At 48.0% G+C, this 19,170-nt stretch overlaps 2 protein-coding genes across 4 annotated transcripts in view; one reads left to right on the top strand and one right to left on the bottom strand.

Annotated features, from left to right (window-relative positions):
• Window positions 1-19,170, top strand: part of LOC119441883 (rap guanine nucleotide exchange factor 4) — a 531,616-nt gene that overhangs the window by 176,499 nt on the left and 335,947 nt on the right. For both annotated transcript variants that reach the window (XM_049661695.1, XM_049661696.1), the window contains exon 4: window positions 11,189-11,277. In XM_049661695.1, the coding sequence (XP_049517652.1) occupies window positions 11,189-11,277 (89 nt within the window). The remainder of the gene's footprint in view (window positions 1-11,188; window positions 11,278-19,170) is intronic.
• LOC125943181 (uncharacterized) overlaps window positions 1-19,170 on the bottom strand; it is a 122,191-nt gene that overhangs the window by 87,084 nt on the left and 15,937 nt on the right. For both annotated transcript variants that reach the window (XR_007465628.1, XM_049661697.1), the window contains exon 3: window positions 9,608-9,676. The gene's annotated coding sequence lies outside the window, so the exon portion shown is untranslated. The remainder of the gene's footprint in view (window positions 1-9,607; window positions 9,677-19,170) is intronic.

The raw sequence follows: 19,170 nt of genomic DNA on the forward strand, positions 1-19,170 counted from the left end.
ACGGACAACCGCACTTACCCGTCGAGCTTCGTATCCTGCAGCACTGTCCAGGGATTTCCATCTAGGCAGGACTTTCTAAACCAATCGGTGCAGTCGCGACTTAAATCCAAGTCGATAACGCTTCATAACGCACAACGCGCTAACACCGGATACAAGCAAAGTAACCATTCCTTGAATGTGCTTGCAGACAACTATCACCATCAGCCTCGCTCCGGCTAATTATTTCCGTCGGTTCCGAAGTGCTGCCTACATGAAGGGTGTGATGAAGAAGACGTGCAATATGTTCTGCAGATGATGCACACCACCAGCAGTAGCAGCATCGTGATCGCTCCGCAAAAGACGACGCCGAAGTTACCGCTAAGAGCGCTGCCCGACGTAACTGTTTAGCCGCCCGTTCTGTGCCAGTCTACCCGAAGGACCTACATCTACGCCTGCATCAATAAACCTCATTTCAATTGGTGGAAGGTGCTGGGTACGACCTGCCAAGCTTCCATCCTGGAACTCCGCACCCGTACGCTTCGTCCCGCTATGCCCGAAGACGCAACCACGCCCCCACCGTCCACGCCCCCACCGTCCACGGCCCCTGCCATCTACGGCCCCGCATCTACGGCCCCGCCATCCACGCCCCGCCGTCCACGGCCCCTCCGTTCACGGCCCCTCCGCCCGTCATCTGCTCGGGGTGCCTTACCTGAGGGATCCGGTGGTCTTCAGCGGCACCGACGACAGTGATGTGGAGGACTGGCTATCGACTTATGATAGGTAAGCGTCCCCAACCGATGGGATGACACCGCTAAACTGACAATGTCATCTTCTATCTTTCAAATGTGGCTCATCTGTGGTTTAAAAACCACGAAAAGATTTTACCACCTGGTCTGCATTCAAGGCCGCCCTCATAGATGTGTTCGGGACGCCCCGCCGTGCGCCAGTTACGCGCTGAACAGCGTTTGCGCCAGCGCGCCCAGCAGCCGGGCGAGTCGTTCACAAGCTACATTGAGGACGTTCTTGACCTCTCGAAGCGCGTCAATGCCTCGATGCCCGAGTCTGACAGAATCAAGCACATCTTGAAAGGCATTGACGATGACGTCTTTCAGATGCTTCTTGCAAAAAACCCGACCAGCGTAGCGGAACTCATCAAACTGTGTCAGAGCTACGATGAACTCCGGAAACAGCGGGCCTTGACTCGTCGCCTGGTTACTAACGACGACAGCCTCGCAGGCCTGGCCGTCCACTCGGACCAGTCAACACTGCTGCCACAGCTCCAGGCGTTCATACGCGAGGAAGTTGCTCGGCAGCTCTCACTGGTGCAGTTTGCTCAGCAACAGCCCCAGCCCCGTCCTGCTCCTTACCTGTCACCCGCTATTCGGCAGGCGATCGAAGCAGAAATTGCCGACGCTGTGCCAGTGTCCCCTCAGTCCCATCCGGTAGCTGCTCCTCTCACGTACGCCGACGTCGTCGCACGGCCTCGAACGCACCCTGCTTTCACACCGCGTCAACCACTGCACGCGCCGACCCCACCCCGCGCCCCTGGCGCTGGCCCCATGGCCACAAACCCTTGGCGTACTCCTGACGACAAACCAATTTGCTTTGCCTGTGGCCGCCCCGGACATATCGCTCGCTACTGTCGCCGCCGCATGCCGTTGGCCGTCTCATATGGCTATGAACCAACGACTCGCTATGCCGACCAGCCACCGCTCCGCTACACTCCAGGATCACCTCCAAGAGCTCCTGATCGTCAAGCGTCCTTCGACCGACGATCTCCATCACCACGTCGGCGCTCTCTCTCCCCAATGCGTCGTCGTCCCATGCCTTCAGAAGAGGAAAACTAAACGCCGCAGTTCATGAGGCAAGAACTGCGTCGCCGTCACAACGTCCAAGTCCTCACAATTCTCCGTCGAATGTACTTGCTGTTTCTGTTGAGGGAGTGTCAACTCTTGCCCTTGTGGACACTGGTGCCGCCGTTTCTGTAATAAATGAAAGACTCTGTCGCTCCATCCGGAAAGTTACGACGCCAGTTGCGGGTGTAGCCCTCCGTACCGCAACAGCGCAGCATGTTCAGCCGTTAGCAGCTTGTACGGCCCGAGTTGTAATTGAGGACATGATGTACATTATTGAGTTCATTGTGCTGCCATCCTGCTCTCATGACGTCATTCTTGGATGGGATTTTCTCTCGCGACACAAAGCCATCATCGACTGCGAGCGGGCTGAAGTCGAACTTTCTCCTTTGTGCGACCTCCATTCCGACGATTCTCCCGAACATCCCCCTAAATTAGTCGTCGCTGAGGAGACCGACATTCCTCCGCACGCCGCTGTTGTGTTACCTGTGTCTTGTGGAAGCATCTCTGACGCCACTGTCTTGTTCGCCCCTTCTGAGACCTTCATCGCAAAAAATACTGTACTGCTTCCCTTCGCGACCCTCGATTTTTCGGCTGGTTTCAGCCATATTTTCGTATGCAACCTTTTGTCCGCTCCGCTCACATTGCTCCGTGGCCAGTGTCTCGGCCATGTCCAAGCCATTCAGTCCCTGTACATCGTCGACGTGCCCGATGCTACTTCTCGCGACGACCTTACTGACATCTGCACTCTTTCTGCTTCCGACAAGTCCTGCACCGACATCTTTAGCCCATCCATCGCTGACGGCCTTACACCAGAGCAGCGTTCGGAGCTTCTCGCCGTCCTGTACCATTTTCGTTCTTCTTTCGACGCTATTCAGCCTTCCCTTGGACGCACGTCAACTGTCACGCACCACATCGACACGGGCTCCCATTCACCACTGCGGCAACGCCCATACCGTGTGTCTCCTACGGAGCGCCGTGTCATTAGTGAGCATGTCGACGACATGCTTCGCCGCAACATCGTTCAGCCCTCTCACAGTCCGTGGGCCTCGCCGGTCGTTCTCGTTAAGAAGAAGGACGACTCTGTCCGCTTCTGTGTTGACTTTCGCCGCCTAAATAAGATCACCCGCAAGGACGTGTACCCTCTACCGAGAATAGATGATGCCCTTGACTGTTTACAAGGGTCTGAATTCTTCTCCTCACTCGACTTGCGCTCAGGGTATTGGCAGGTTCCCATGGCCGCCGCTGACAAGCCCAAAACTGCATTTGTTACCCCTGATGGACTTTATGAGTTCAACGTGATGCCCTTCGGCCTCTGTAATGCCCCGCAACGTTCGAGTGAATGATGGACACTGTTTTGCGTGGATTGAAATGGCAAACGTGTCTGTGTTACCTCTACGATATTGTCGTCTTCGCTCCGGATTTTACGACACATCTTCACCGCCTCAAGTGCGTTCTGACGTGTCTTACCAACGCTGGGCTCCAACTTAATCTCAAAAAATGCCACTTTGCCGCTCGAAAGCTAACCATTCTTGGCCACGTCGTGTCTAAGCACGGCGTCCAACCTGATCCCGCGAAATTGCGTGCCGTTACTGACTTTCCTAGGCCGACAAATCTCAAAGAACTTCGCAGTTTCGTCGGCTTATGTTCATACTTTCGACGTTTCATTCGCAACTTCGCGTCCATAATACGCCCTCTGACACAGCTTCTGGGTAGCTCCGGCGACCTGTCATCATGGTCTCCAGCCTGCGACGAGGCGTTCACTACTTTACGACGTCTTCTCGCTTCACCTCCTATTCTGCGTCACTTCGATCCTGAAGCTTCGACGGAGGTACACACAGACGCCAGCGGAATAGGTCTCGGCGCCGTGCTAGCACAACGAAAACCCGGGCACCCTGAATGCGTTGTTGCTTATGCCAGCCGTACCCTCACCAAAGCTGAGACCAACTATACTGTGACTGAAAAAGAATGCTTAGCCATCGTATGGGCCCTTAGCAAGTTCCGCCCTTACTTGTACGGCCGCCCGTTTGACGTCGTCACAGATCATCACGCCCTTTGTTGGCTATCAAATTTGAAAGACCCATGTGGACGTCCTTGCCCGATGGGCTCTTCGACTTCAAGAGTTCGACATCAACGTCGTCTACCGCTCTGGCCGCAAGCACTCGGATGCTGATGCTCTGTCACGGTCTCCTCTGCCTACCGACCTTAGTTGCCTGTCAACATTAACACCCATCGTCCTGCCTCTCACCATCGACAGGAATTGCTTCAGAGCAGCGCCACGACCCCTGGATAGCGGCCCTCCGTGACCTACTTTCTGAGACGCCCACGCTGCCAGCCTCTCGCGCACTCCGCCGCCAAGCTGTTCACTTCACCATTCGCGACGACCTTCTGCACCGACGCAACTACGCATCTGACGGCCGTAAATGGCTACTCGTCATACCGCGCAGCCTGCGCTCCACTATCTGCGCATCCTTTCACGTTGACCCGCAGTGCGCCCACGCTGGAGTCTTCAAAACATATGAACGACTTCGTCAGCGCTACTACTGGCGTGGACTGTTTACATACGTCCGCAAATTTGTTCGTTCATGTACGGACTGCCAACGTCGGAAATCTGCGCCTTGCCGTTCAGCTGGAGCTTTGCAGCCCCTTCCCTGTCCCGCCCGACCATTTGATAGAGTGGGCATTGATCTCTATGGTCCGCTTCCTATGACACCCGCCGGTAACCGCTGGATCATCGTCGCCGTCGACCATCTTACGCGATATGCTGAAACTGCGGCACTACCTTCGGCCACTGCGCGCGACGTCGCCTCCTTCCTGCTCCGCTGTTTCATCCTCCGTCACGGCCCACCTCGTGAACTTCTCAGCGACAGAGGGCGCGTCTTTTTGTCTGAGGTTGTCGAAGCTCTTCTGGCTCAGTGCCACGTTATTCATAGGACAACCACTGCCTACCACCCCCAGACGAATGGACTCACGGAACGTTTCAACCGGACCCTGGGTGACATGCTGGCCATGTACGTCGCATCTGACCACACAGATTGGGACCTTATCCTACCATTTGTTACGTTCGCCTACAACAGTGCAACCCAGACTACCACTGGCTTTTCTCCCTACTTTTTGCTTTATGGCCGTCACCCATCCCACACCATGGACACCCTGCTACCCTACCAGCCCGATGCTTCTGAGTGTGTGCCCGTTTCGACTGCAGCACGTCATGCCGAGGAGTGTCGCAAGTTAGCGCGCCACTTCACCACCGCTGAGCAACAGCGCCAGAAAAGGCTCCATGACGCTCACTGTGAGCAATCTGTCTTCTCTCCCGGCGACCTCGTCTGGCTGTCAGTACCTGCGCATGCTCCTGGGCTCTCTTCAAAACTTCTTCCCCGCTTCGATGGACCTTATCGCATTGTCCAGCGCACGTCTGCGGTGAATTACCTAATCGAACCACTGACACCCCTCTCTGACCTCCGTTGTCGTGGACGTGACATTGTTCACGTCGATCGCCTTAAGCCCTACCGTGAGCCGCTCGTGATCACTACTGTTTGAGTCGCCAGGATGGCTGCTTTTTATCCCGGGGGTGATTGTGATGAAGAAGACGTGCAATATGTTCTGCAGATGATGCACACCACCAGCAGTAGCAGCATCGTGATCGCTCCGCAAAAGACGACGCCGAAGTTACCGCTAAGAGCGCTGCCCGACGTAACTGTTTAGCCGCCCGTTCTGTGCCAGTCTACCCGAAGGACCTACATCTACGCCTGCATCAATAAACCTCATTTCAATATGATCAAACTGGAAACATGCATTATGGCTGCATACACCTGTGCATCAACTTACTGGCTCAACTTGATGCTGTTATGTTCCCGTGGATGTAGCTGCTTCCCTTTAAGGTTGACTCATTGTTGTGGCACCGTCGTTTGCAAGCATCTGCAGTTAAAGAATACCCACCAGATATTTTTAAGGTCCAACAATAACATTTGCTGTGGAATGGATTTACACAACCTTTGCAGAGTCATGCAAAAGTCCTCGCATGATCTGTGCATGCTTTCCCTACACACCGCTTCCCCTTGTGTAGAAAACTATGTTTGATCTAAGTGTGCTTGTAAAATACACATACAACTAATTGAATCTCGGAGAAAATGTAGCTGTATAGTAACTTCACAGTGCATGTTTCACACAAAAATATCATAGATATAGCTGTAACACATACATAATGTAATGTAATGCCCCCTCTGTAATGCCTCCAGGCCTTCAGGGTACTACTAATAAATGAATGAAAATGATGTTCACTCCTGTACTCTAAAGTAAAACTGCGTTATTTCATCTCAACTGTCATTTACCTGTTGTTTAAAATATGTCAACCAACATCATATCTTCGGAAAGAAAAGAAAATGATATTTAGCCTCAACATGGGGAGTGATTAAACTTTGCAACATGATGTTTGAACTTTGCACTCACAAGCCGTGTTACTACGAGCAGAATATTCTCAACAAAATTAGGGTTCTTGGCGATTATTGCAAAACTTGGTATGTTATGTGAAGACTAATCTGTCATGGTTTCTTTAAATAATTAGTTTTATTGTAATTTTGATTTTTTTCAGCCACAAGAAATACATACAAAATTCAGCCAATAATAATTTTTATAGCAGGAAATGTAATTCTTCGACAATAAATAGCTTCACATCGTGGGCTTTTTGGAATGTACGCTAGCTGATAAAAGTGCTTTAAGGAGAAATAAATGTTTAACACTTAATGGGAATAATGACAAAGTTGGAAAAAAATTGCATGAATAGTGTTGCACCACTATTTCGTCAGTTATAATTCACACGAGCACGTAGTCACTAGCGATCGCGTATATTGCAGTTTCATTTTCATAAATAAAATAAACGTTCATTGTGCGTACCTATGGAAGGACAGACCATCGCACCTGATTTTCTGTTCGATTAGAGCATCCTGGCACACAACACTTCATCACGCAGGTGCGCCAACTGCTGACGGGAGTTCTCGCCGGTCTGCTAAGAGGCCGAAGACTTTGAGCAGAGCACCAGTGTCGACTGCGCTACCTTAACTACGGGCCGGCACGGCCCTAAATAAGTTCGGAGTCTCCGGCTCGTCAGTCCATCCTTGGGCACAAGACGGGATGAATTTTTTTCCCGTAGGGAAACAGTCGCTTCGGACCCTGTACGCTCGCTTAATCGCCTGCACATTTTTGTGGGGGCGAAATTCATCATTGTTTCCCAGAAGACGTCGCCAAACGTAACGAATCGTCGTCGGAAGGGCGGCTTGGTTGCCTTCACACGTTTGCAGGGCGAAAGGTTCCCTCGTTTCCCTGAAACCACACCGAAACGCAACCAGTCGTCCTTGAGGTGGTCCGCAATGCCGGTTAACCGACGCCTCCGTTCGCAACAGCCTTGGTGCCTGTCTGCTAATTAAGCGGCGAGACTCAACTACTTCACACACTCGAATTCCTTCATGAACCTCGGCGCGCGTTTGCCACGCCGAGTATGTGCGCATATTCCGAAACCCCCGCAGCAGACGAAACCGAAGCCACCGAAGCGAGCCGAGTAAAATGTACCGCTTGCCTATCACGTGAGGGCCTATTTCCCATCATCCCATTCCTCTAAATTTTTTATGACTAGGCTTCAATATTGTCACGTGACGCTCCCTCCTAGTTTTTTCCTTCCTCCATGCCTCTAACAGTGGACCGACCTGTACATACGGCGCTCCGGTAAGCCAGTTGTCGTCGAACGGTTATACGATTACCAGATGAGTGCAAGCTCTCTATCTCTCTTCCTCTTCTTTTCTTTTCTTTCTTTTTGCGTTGTTGTTGTTGCTGTCCAAGTAATAAAGTTGCGTTAATACCGTCCGGATTTTAGGTGCAGCCAAATTGGCCTTAATCTTGCGTACTTCAGAGGGAATGTCATGGTACATACATGAAGCTGAACCTACGGACATCTCCTAAACGCTTCGGCTGAGTCACTTTCTGGATACACTCATAACAGCTTGGAAGTTCCTGCACAACTGATGTCATGAACAGGCTAAGCTGAAAACACTGTGGGCGTCACATGAGTGGCATAATTAAGGCATGGTGCGCGTTTATAAACAAACGCGAGCTACGCTCTCGTTTTCAACTCAGAAAAAGTTTACAGTCGCTTTAGCATACGCTAAAGAGGATGAAGGTGAAAGCCTGCGCGCTCACGAGACAATAAATAATTTACTTGACATTCTCATTCGAATGCGTTTTTCTTCCTATTAATTGCTTTCCCCCACCAAAGGTCGGCGGTTCGACGGCCCTAATTAACTCTATCTTAATTAAGGTAGAGTTAATTAAGGCACTCGCACCCACGACCTTTGTTAGTTGCACCACGGTGGCACCAACACATAGTGGAACCATGTGGCATGGTGGCACCATAAATTTTGGTGCCATCACGTCGGACATCCTAATTTTCGACCCATGAGCCATCTAAGGCTTTCGCCTTAATAAATAATCCCGATTGCGTCAATGTGTGCCCCAGTTTCCTGCCCGAAATTTTTTTTTTCATACAAGTTCGCTTGGAGGATTTCAGGGATCTTAAATCAGTGATGCACAGAGGTTCTGGTTAAGTGCACGTTCAGAGTCCGTAACGACGGCCCTGCTAAGATATAGACGTTGAATGGCGTCGCTTCTTTCAACCTTCACGTTGAAAGACAATGCGTTTAGCGTGCTTAATGGTCCTTGACAGTGTCGATTAATGGCCCTCGTGGTAGTAAAGTGTGCTGGGGCAAGAGCGAGACACGTCGTCAGAGTGGCGCGTTATCACATACATAATTCTCGAGCTGCTCTGGAAAAAACAGATACATCGTAGGTGCTTATGGCGGCTGAATGACGCAGAAGCAAGAAAATGCACACTTGCAAACAACCGCCGTACGCAGTTTGAGAGTAGTTAAGAATGTGCGCGGTTAGAGGGGGAGGAAAGTCTGATGGCGTACAAGCTTTTCCTTTCCCTCTTTCTTCTTTTCGTGTGTGTATCTGTGTTCATGCGTATGTTCGTGTGTGTATATGCGGGCTTATTATAGCAACGAGAATGAAACAAACAGAAAAAAAAAGACTGAGGCAGGGGCAACACGGCAGAATGATTAGCGTTCAATGAGCAATTTTTACAAGTATTAACTATTTCTTTCTTCTTTTTTGCGTTCTAGGCCGCTACGAGAATACTTAATAAAAAGCTTTAGCTCTGGAAACAATAACAAAAAAGATAAAAACAAAAAAGACATATGAGATAAACAGGTTCTTATATGGGACCCCGTTATGTTTCATAGTGGATTATTGCGTATATGAGTTCTGCGGCACATGGGCTTTTTCACAGTATAGGGATGGGCTAGCAGGGCGCATGCACGCCGTGAGAGGCAAGACAGAGGTTGACCAGATGAAATCTTCGGATGGCTTCAATGTAGTGGGGAAGGAAAAAGAGAGGAAAAGAAAGAAAGAAAGAAAGAAAGAAAGAAAGAAAGAAAGAAAGAAAGAAAGAATTATTTACAACATAAGACTGTCTGTGTCAGCACTGCCGCACATTTTTTTTGGAAGCCACATAGCTACATGCGGCGTCAATCTCCCACACAGCGACATACAACGTCAAACAGTGCCCTATGCTGCCCAGTGTCACACAGTCACGATTAGCAATACAGTCCGGTCTCTTTTGGATAGCACAGCAGCTCCCACGAATATTCGGGTGAGTGAACGATTTCCCAGCTGTTCTAATCTGGGAGAGAGCACTGTTATTCGCTGGTTAAGACAAGGGTGCTCACAAAGCATGAACGCGATGCATGGGTTCGCTGCACCTGCAAAAGTCCCGGAGTGGGCGTTGTTGGCCATTCCTGTAAGGAAGGAGTATTCATTTGAGAATGCTACTTCAAGCAATACGTGTACTACTGAAAAAGCCCGTATTCCCCATAACTCCCAGATACAATAATCCCATATGACATATGAGATAAACAGGTTCTTATATGGGACCCCGTTATGTTTCATAGTGGATTATTGCGTATGTGAGTTCTGCGGCACATGGGCTTTTTTCCCAGTATAGGGATGGGCTAGCAGGGCGCATGCACGCCGTGCTGAGAGGCTGTACAGAAGGCGAAGCTGCGAATTGTGATCCAGGGATTATTTCCCTGGCTCATTTGGTGATCCCTGGTGCATTTGTCAATTCGGTTTAATTCCAGCGATGTAATGTTATTGGTGACGCGCAAGCGCATAAAGTTATTTCACTGCATCGGCTCTCAAACCGGGATGGCAACACAGTTGGCGTCGTCGTGGATGAATCAGGCGGCTGCGTCCGCTAGTTCCTTTCCATGGATGCCGCAGTGCCTAGGGAACCTATGAGGTATTATACAAGGTGCCTTTATCAATTGCGCGATTGTGGACTTGTCTGATGTCTGCGACGAGCTGCTCATGGGATCCAAGCTCAACAAAATTTTTCAAATATAAGTTCTCATGGAACGAGGGAATCATCTCATGACCTGATTAAGCTAATTATGATATATTTATTATTCAAATTGTGCATTCGTTAACCTAATGATAATCCGATTAGTATTCAAATAATGCATTCAATAGAAAATGCGCAATTCCCGTGATTGATGCCATCAAGGTTTCATCCCTTCTTGAATGTAACCATCTGCAGCTGAAAACATTCAGGTATAACTATATATACTTCAACATTTCTGAAGCTGGGAATGTGCGATTTAAATCTAGTATTATTGTAAGAGCGGGTAGTGGGTACACTCAGCCTAGTGCAATGTTCTGATTGGACAAAAGTGTCTTCTTAAATTATAACTTACGCGAAAGTGCTCTCCATTACACGACTTTTGCGGTAATATTGTCTTCAAAATACCTTTGCGTTTGACAGCCCAATCATTCTTCTCTAGTTTTTCAATATTCTCTTAGGAAAATTGGCAGGAGCAGGTGACAGTTTTCTAATATCTGAAACTCAAGGGAGTTCTGCACTTTCTTTTGATTTATTCCGATTTTCGTAAACTTTGGCCATGGCCGCTGGATAATCCGTTTTTCTTTTTTTTTACTCCAGCGGCCGTGATTTAGCTATTTGTTTCAAAGGCCAAGTCATATTTCATTTCTTATGAGCCCGGCTAATATCTTTAGTATTGAAAGGTACTTCATTCGAATGGATCGAGAAGAGGACAGTACCTGCATTTCGAACTATTTGACCCTTAGATATTCGAAGCAAGGTTATTTCGAAAGCGTTTCGTCAAACACGTGCCTCTTCCAACGCTCTCGCGTTTCGTGTATTTCACTTGGTTAACTGTTATGAGGTTATTTTACCTCATCCTTTGATGCTACTCTCACCTTTCGTTATGTATGTTTTTTTTTTTTCACAGTTTTCCGCCAAGGCGACCGTGGCTCAAACTGGTACACGGTGTTGGCGGGATCTCTAGATGTTCAAGTTACTCACACTGGACATTCTAAGGTAAGAACTTTACATTGCAAGGGTATTTACGCCTTACGTTGCGCAAAAAACCGGGCTCGTAGTCACAAAGAAGTTCTTATGCTAGAGTTGTTGGTAAGGCCCGATGTCAGCCACTCGTTTTGTCAGTCCACCAATAGCAAACAGCCCTTTACTAAAGAAACGCTTCGTGAATTCCGCTCCTGGCCCCGTACTCACAAAAAGCACTTACGCTAAAATTGTTTGTAATAAACGAATTACCTCAGCCATAAAGCTGGACGTATTATTAGCTAAGGCAGCCAGCCAATCGCAATGAAGCGATTGCTTTGAGAGTTCGATCGGCCCGAAAATCTGTGTGAATCCATCCCCGGATGCTTGGCGTTAATCGATTATTCGTGGTGCGGAAAAGCTGGCGACCTAAGGTGGGTGCTAGTGGGACGAGGATGTTTTTGTTCTACCTGTATCCGTGCTTGCCCGCCTGTCTTGCCCTACTTTTAATACCTACAAACTTATTCAACAGTAAGTCTATCTAATACGGTTAATAAGTTATGCCCGAGCACTTGTCATCATTTTGAATCCCAGTTTCATCGTAAATGTTCGAATTTGCCTGTATACTGTGAGTAACTGATTTATTAATGCCACCTTCGTGAAGGCACTAGCTTTCAGCAAACGCTATCAAAAAGCTACACGATTGCAAGTCCTTAAAATTTTATCCTACTTATTTCCTTATGTCATGCACGGAGCTTCACTATTGCATTTATAGCGAAGCGGTTGATGTTACTGGAATCAATTCTTGCCTGGAAAAAAATGTGTACGTGAAAGAGCGTGCACAAAAAAAGTGAATGCACATAAATCGTCTGTGCAACAAATTTTGTGCAAGCAAGCGTGCGCAAGTGAAGCGCCCGCACCAATTACAGAAATAAATCTTTGCATAAATACTGGGTAAACTTCGCATTATCTGCACAAGTGATGATAAAAATCTGGGAAAAAATATTCCGGGAATCACAAAAGAACAAAATATCACTAAATATGCCCAAATAGAAGATTCAAGCGATTGCTGTAAGACTAGGACTGACACTCTAGAAGACATAGCGATTAAATTTTAGAACGCAGTGACGGAACATCGATGCAAAAGCGGTGAATTCTTGAGGGGAGCGGGGGGAACCCGCAATGTAGGGAAGTTTTACAAAAGGAAAGAATTGTCATCCGCTCGAGAGTGTCAGAAAGCTGCGAAATATATACATACGTATTTCTCAAAAGAAAACCACCGCTATTAAAAAAAAAAAACTGTCAGTCCTTCCACTGGGGTGGAGATGCAAGACCAGCGAAGCTTTACTATGGAGGGAATTACGTATTTCCAATTATGACAATTAAGATGTGATGGTGTAATTGGTTATTTGAACTTTTAAAGAATGAGAAATATATATTATCCGGTGGCTTTAATTTATTTAGTGGCCACAGGGACCATGGCCTTATGGTCGCTACGGTACACCACCATATAGGGTGCACGGCAAAGGTTGGCACGTTCTTTATAAACACGTCACCAACGCCGCGCGCGTTCGGTGCGAACGCGGGCAAAACAACACCGCCGTCGACAACAGTTGCGCGCGTTGTTTGTGTGACCGCACACAACCGCTGCACAGCTGTATATGTTTTCATTTCGCGATATGTTGGCTGGCGCGGAAAATCTGCCTCGTGCGGCACGTTGCAAGCGGAGCGAAGTGGTGGCGCGACCGAATCGCTAAATGGGGATCGTGAGCGTTGATGACGCGTGGGTGACGCGTGGGAGAGATTCACAGCAGCCGCCGCTTACGGACCGCCCAGATGACGCGCGCTACGTTGGCGCCATCTCGTTGCCATCGTCGCCGCACCTCGCTTTTGCTCTCAGGCTTTCGCCATACCCTCCTCCGCTTTCCGCCTCATGGTTCCGCTGCACCCTCCTCTCCGCTTTCCTTCTCAGCCTCCTCGCTCTCGCCGCTTTGAACCTTTTCTTCTTTCGCTGCGCCCATTCGCTGGATTACGCCGCCGCCGCCGATGCCCGCCGCAGGAACAGGCGCCTAAAGGCTTAAATATAGTCCGACGTAGCGTGAACGCGCGCACACGTTATGCCACGTTGGCGAGAACAACAGCGGCTATAGTTCGACCGATGGTTCGACGTACTGGCGCCGCCAACGGAACCGGACGCGCGGCCAATGCGCTCCGACGCGCCCGCCGTTTGATGACGCTCGTCCGCGTGCTGATAAAGTCGCACTATAAACGCACCTTCAGAGCTGCGCTCTAAAAACATAGCAGCGACGGCCGCCGCATTTATATGGGGAGAAATGCAAAAATGCCCTTGTACCGTGTATTGAGTGCGAGTTAAAGAACTCTGGGTAGACAAAATTAACCTTGAATCCTCCTCTACGCCGTGCCACATAATCATATCGTCGTTTTGGCACATAAAACCCAATAATTAAAAAAAGAGCTGAAAAGCGATAGCCTGAGAAGTTAACGCATAATCGCACTTAGTTGGCTACCCTACACATAAGAAAGGGTGAAAGAAAGATGAGAAGGAAGAAGGAGAGTCAGTGTACGCGCAAGCGTCACAAGCGCTCGTATGGCTCAATTACTTTCGAGAAGCTCGTTATCGCGTTAGTGGCCTTCTTCATAGCGACAAGAGAAGTAACACTTCGATTCAAGACGTCGCATGTCACGACGTCTACGGCTGCAGAACTCACGTCTCTGCGCAGCGCACATCAATTTGTTGACACGAAGAGTCATGTGCCGTGTTTTGCGACTTAGGGCTGACTTTGCACTGTATGCAGTCAGTTCTCTGGCGTGATACTCACGAACAGCTGACGTACAAAATCATGAAACTTAACCACAACCTCAAACAAAAAGGCCAGGAAATTATTTTCCAGTGGTTATCTAGTCATGGCGGGATCAGGGGAAATGATCACGCAGGCAAAGCTGCCCGAGCGTCGCATCAAGAAGAAAGAGCACAGCGTTCGGACTTACTTCTCTTTCCGGAACAGATGCTGCAAGGCAGCTTCGTCACCTGACATGCACGTTCTCTTTAGCAGAGTGAAACCCTCTAAATGTAAGACGCACCAGGTTACATGAACTGAATGAACCCTTCCCTCCAATTCTGACCTCCAACCGTGAGACATCGTGAGACATCGCTGGCGTGAGACATCGCTTCTGTAGCGCCTTTTGGTTAGGAGCGACCTTCACGCAGGCTTACTCTACATTGTCTGCTGGAATGACCGACAGCTTGTGACGTCTGCATGCGACGTCTGTGGAAGTGAAGAGAACATGGAGCATTTATTGTGACCCTGTCGTCGATTTCAGACCCAAAGACAAACACTCTCGATAACAATGCTACGACTGGGCATTCGGCCATTGTCTGTGCAGGCACTATTCGAACAACGTCCCCATCGCTCGTCGGCCCACAAGTTTCTGAAGACACTTTTGTGTTTCTTGAGGGCGACTGGCCTATGTGAATGCCTTTGACTTATTGCTGCTCTCCTTTGGCGTGTGCCGACTCACCGCGTTTTCTCTCTATCTCTCTCTCTCTTTCTCTCTCATCTTTCTATTCCCAATTTCCAGTCCCCCAGCGTATGGTTGCCAACCAGATTTCTTTCTGGTTGACGTCTCTGCCTTCTCTGTTTCTTTGTATCTCCTCTTTGTGCATATTAGAGTTCCAACGATATTTGCTTGCGCAGTATTGCAGGAGTTTTTTCCCAAAGCATGGAGCGTAGGGTAGTGTAATTGCTGTGACAGTGTGAGTCTACACCCGTTTCAATTGCTGAAGTGTGCTGACTTGTTTTATATATTTTTTAAATCTCTGAACGCCCCCCACTGTGGCAAGACTTGATAATATACACGAGCTAAACTTCGTTTTCATGTCGGCGCCAAGTTCAACGTGGAGCGCAGGCCCTCTTAGATACAAATGTGGAATCGAGAAATAAAACTGAAATTGACGCCAAGGCGACTGTAACATGTGCGGCATTTCTGCGCGTAATTGGTAACTGAAGCTTTAATAATTGTCATGACTGCCAATGTGGCAATAAAGTTGCCTCGTTACAGTCTGTTTTATGTCAAGCTGATTTCAGGAACACTGAACAAAACCACACACAAAAGTCCGAAAATGTAACTTAGGCAGTGCAGTAAATATATACCGATGACTCTGAATTTATCAAGGGAAAAATGATTTAAATACCTCTTTACGAAGAAAACAATATTATTGGCGGAGCGCATACTTTCTACGCCGCACACATCGCACTCGTTCACCGGCTGTGCAAAAATTGCGTCAACGGTGGTTTGGCAAGAAGAGATCGCCTATAGCTCGTGATTATCTCTGAACCATTGTATGTCAGAACATTTAATCTGTGGCGTGATTGCACGTGCCGGGCGAAGTTGATAGCGTGCCTACTGCGTCACATTTCACCAGCGCGTGCTTGGAACGTGTGATGGTGTGCCGAAAGTGTAGATGTACGGGAGTAGTGGAGTGCTTGCGTGGACAGGAAGGCTTCGAATAAATTTACAACTCCTGCTCAGTTAGTCTTCTCTCGTTTCGAACATTGGGAAGCAGAATATGAAAGAACACTAATATTCTTTCTAGATATGAGAAACATGCTGCATCCCTACATTCTGCGTCACTTGCTGCCACAGGCATGCTGGTCAATAAATATACGGACAAGTTTTACGAGTATCGTTACCGACTAGATGGTTCTCCTTTACAGAACGCCATCATTCTCCAGATGTGACATCATTGAAAAAAGTGCTTATGCTCTCATTGAAAAGCACGCTTTTAAGGAGGGATGAGAGATGGAGGGGAGGTATGGTGCCGCAGAAATGTTGGCAGCTAAGAAGACATGCTTTTCGAGCCATCTGTTATCTAAACACAAAAATTGCTGAATGAAAATTATGACCCGTTGCACTTTAGCGTCAACGCTCTCAAGTTTTCTATTTAATACGTGCTTTTTGAAAGGGCGTTGTTCTGCGATTATATCTTGCACACGAAGTGTTCGAGGCTATATCCTTCATGAAAGCAGCCCGGGCAAATTAATACTGTGACAACAAGATTGAAAGTACACGCACTCACACCCGCACACAATCACGCACACACACATGCACGACTATCTTGTGTCAGAACTAGTAAGGTGCAGATTGAGGGCAATCAAGTATTTCGATTTCAAGTTTTAAGTTCATTCAAGAATAAAATTATAATACCGAGCGCAGAGAGGGACATGAAACTGATGGAGGTACCTCCGTCAGTTTCAATCAATACTAACCATCGGAAGGGCTTCCAGTGAGAACACATATGTTGTGGATAACGCATGGCTAGCAAGTTGACAAGAGAAATTTAAAGCAGTGTAATAATTATCCAAAAATACAAGTAAACAATTCGACAAAACCGTGTGGGAGTTACCAAGGAGTAGTTTCTTCCACACATTAGGCAATTAGAGTGCACAAGCAATACAATTAATGCAGCAATAAAAACGCTCATATGTAAATAAGAATTCTGAAGAACACTGATTGCAAGAACAATATAGTCTGCAGAGTTGCACATTACTAAAAAAATCGAGTAAGGTAAGTTTTTAGCAAAAACTTTGCATCATTCTAAGAAAACAGTATTGCGACTTGCATATTCACTTGCAGAGAGTTCTAATTAAGGAATTTGTAATTGAACGATGATCTAGGGCGGACCACTTTTGGTGTTTGCCTTCGCGAGCATTGAAATTCTGCAAGATCTGCGCGTGAACTTTATTTAAGGCCGTCTGTAAAGGTTCTGTAAGCTATGAAGTGTTTGTCACGTGTCACCCTTTATTACATATCGTGCTTTAATAATGCTATTACCATAGTCGATAATATCGCGCCAGATTAGGCGTATGAATCTGATATCAGATAGTAGATACCTCTGAAGATAGTAGATACCTCTGAAGGATAGCGGATCCTTTCACGTATGAATCAAAAGTGCGTTACATATCTCAAATATTTGTGATGGTTCGCAAATACTGGCTTTATTCAACCGGTAGGAGTTCGTGAGTTAAGTTGTCTCAGCGTTGAAGCCAACGAACGAAACTTGTGCTGATTAGGAAACAATAGAGGGCGTCAGTTCATGCAGCGAGATAAAATAAATGACGACAACGAAGTTGCACACCTCAATGGACCGCCTATCATGTCCTCGTGACGTGAAACACGCCGTGCCAACACTCCCAGTGGCATTTACATGCAAACGGAACAAAATACTTTCACATATCTTTATCAATTCGTTGCATTCGTACTATTAGATATACGTATCTCAAGAACAATGATGTTACCTAGAGACCGGCCTGCTCAATTGCATATTCTCAAGAACAATACTATCTTTACAGGGGAGATAAAACTTAAAAACGCAGATTCCTGTTAACGCTGTGAAATCCGCTATACACGCGCTTCGTAGAGTATACATCAGTGATCTAAAGCTCGATAATTACCTTCACAATTTAGATTGCTCGATGCTTATAGTAATGCCACAACTACTTTCGCGCATGTCTGATGCTCGATGCGGTGATGTTTGTAATCGATTGGTTTCGGTATCTCTGATTGTCAGATTTTTTTTTTCGGAAGTTCGCCCAACGGGATAAACTATTAAATATAGAAATGTGGGCCGGTTTCGCCGATGAACATCAATAGTGATCGGTCGTTGCTTCCATAGAGCCATGAATCATAGCTCGGTGGTCGCGTAGGATGAAGGCCCACTGTTTGCAGGTAGCGCCGTCGCACCTGGTTTAGACCAGGGCATGTTCACAACAGGTGTTTGATTATAGCCGCGGACGCTCGAGCTGGGCAATATGGGCAGGTATCCGCAAATGTTCCACGGAGGTGTTGTGGCCAGGTCACCGATGGGGTAAGTGCCGCCCCCACACGAAGCAACACCACCTCCTCCTGGCGTGTATAAGGCCGCCTGGGAGGTTTCAATCATACGGTGGAATTAAATCTCGTGTGGTGCGGCGGATAATCTCCTTGCGGTGGAGTAAATCACCCTGGGGGATTGTCAGAAGTTAGTGCGCAAGTAATTCTTTCTGAGAACGACCGGCGTACCATAGGAAACTCAGCCTGTCTGATCCCAGTATCATCTGTGTCAAGGAATGCGTCTAGGCCTGTTGGTGCATAAATGAATAAAATAAATCCCTTCTACACTCATCGAATTCTTACTCCGTTTCACAACAGTATCGCAAAGCAGTTGAAGTTATAGGTAGAACACTGGCAGACAACTAACTGCAGAATGGACTGATCGCTTTAGAGTGTTCTAGTCAGCACGCTTTACATTCGGCGGGTCGAATTCGAACTCTTGGAACACATTTGCCGAATGCATTTAGAGCGCTACGGACAAGCCTAGTAAACGCTGAAGTGCCGTCACCTTTGAGCCGGCATCGTGACCGAGAAAGAACCGAATTCTGGACTCATGCCTCCTCCGATCGCTCTACATGGAGCAGTTTAACGTTCGGCTCAGCCATGCTTTCTCTGGCGATATTCTCAAGAGGGCTGCGCATCGCTGTAAACTGAGTCAGAGCGCGTTATTTTTGAGTCGAATCTACCATGAGAGGTAAGGACAGTTGATGTACTTTTCTCTTTCTTTTGTAGGGCGCTTGCAAATGGATGTTGCAGACTGGTCTTCCCGTAAAATCGTACACCGCGCCGTTTACGTAGTGACCTCGTGGCGAAGGCAGGAAGCCCTAAACGTCGCGCTGTGCAAGCGGAAGTCGCCTTTCTCGGAAAGGCGGATGTCCCGGTCGTTGTGATCGGTCACACATTTGAGGTCACGCTTGTACAAACGCGCAAACATCAGTTCGCGGACGCTGCATTGTATGAGGATAAAACGAGGCGCCCTAGCTGACAGCACACGCACGCACACAATCACACACATGCGTGGTCGGATGCTCACGCACC

The sequence above is a fragment of the Dermacentor silvarum genome, chromosome 2 (genome assembly GCF_013339745.2).
Source record: "Dermacentor silvarum isolate Dsil-2018 chromosome 2, BIME_Dsil_1.4, whole genome shotgun sequence".
Lineage (NCBI taxonomy): Eukaryota > Metazoa > Arthropoda > Arachnida > Ixodida > Ixodidae > Dermacentor > Dermacentor silvarum.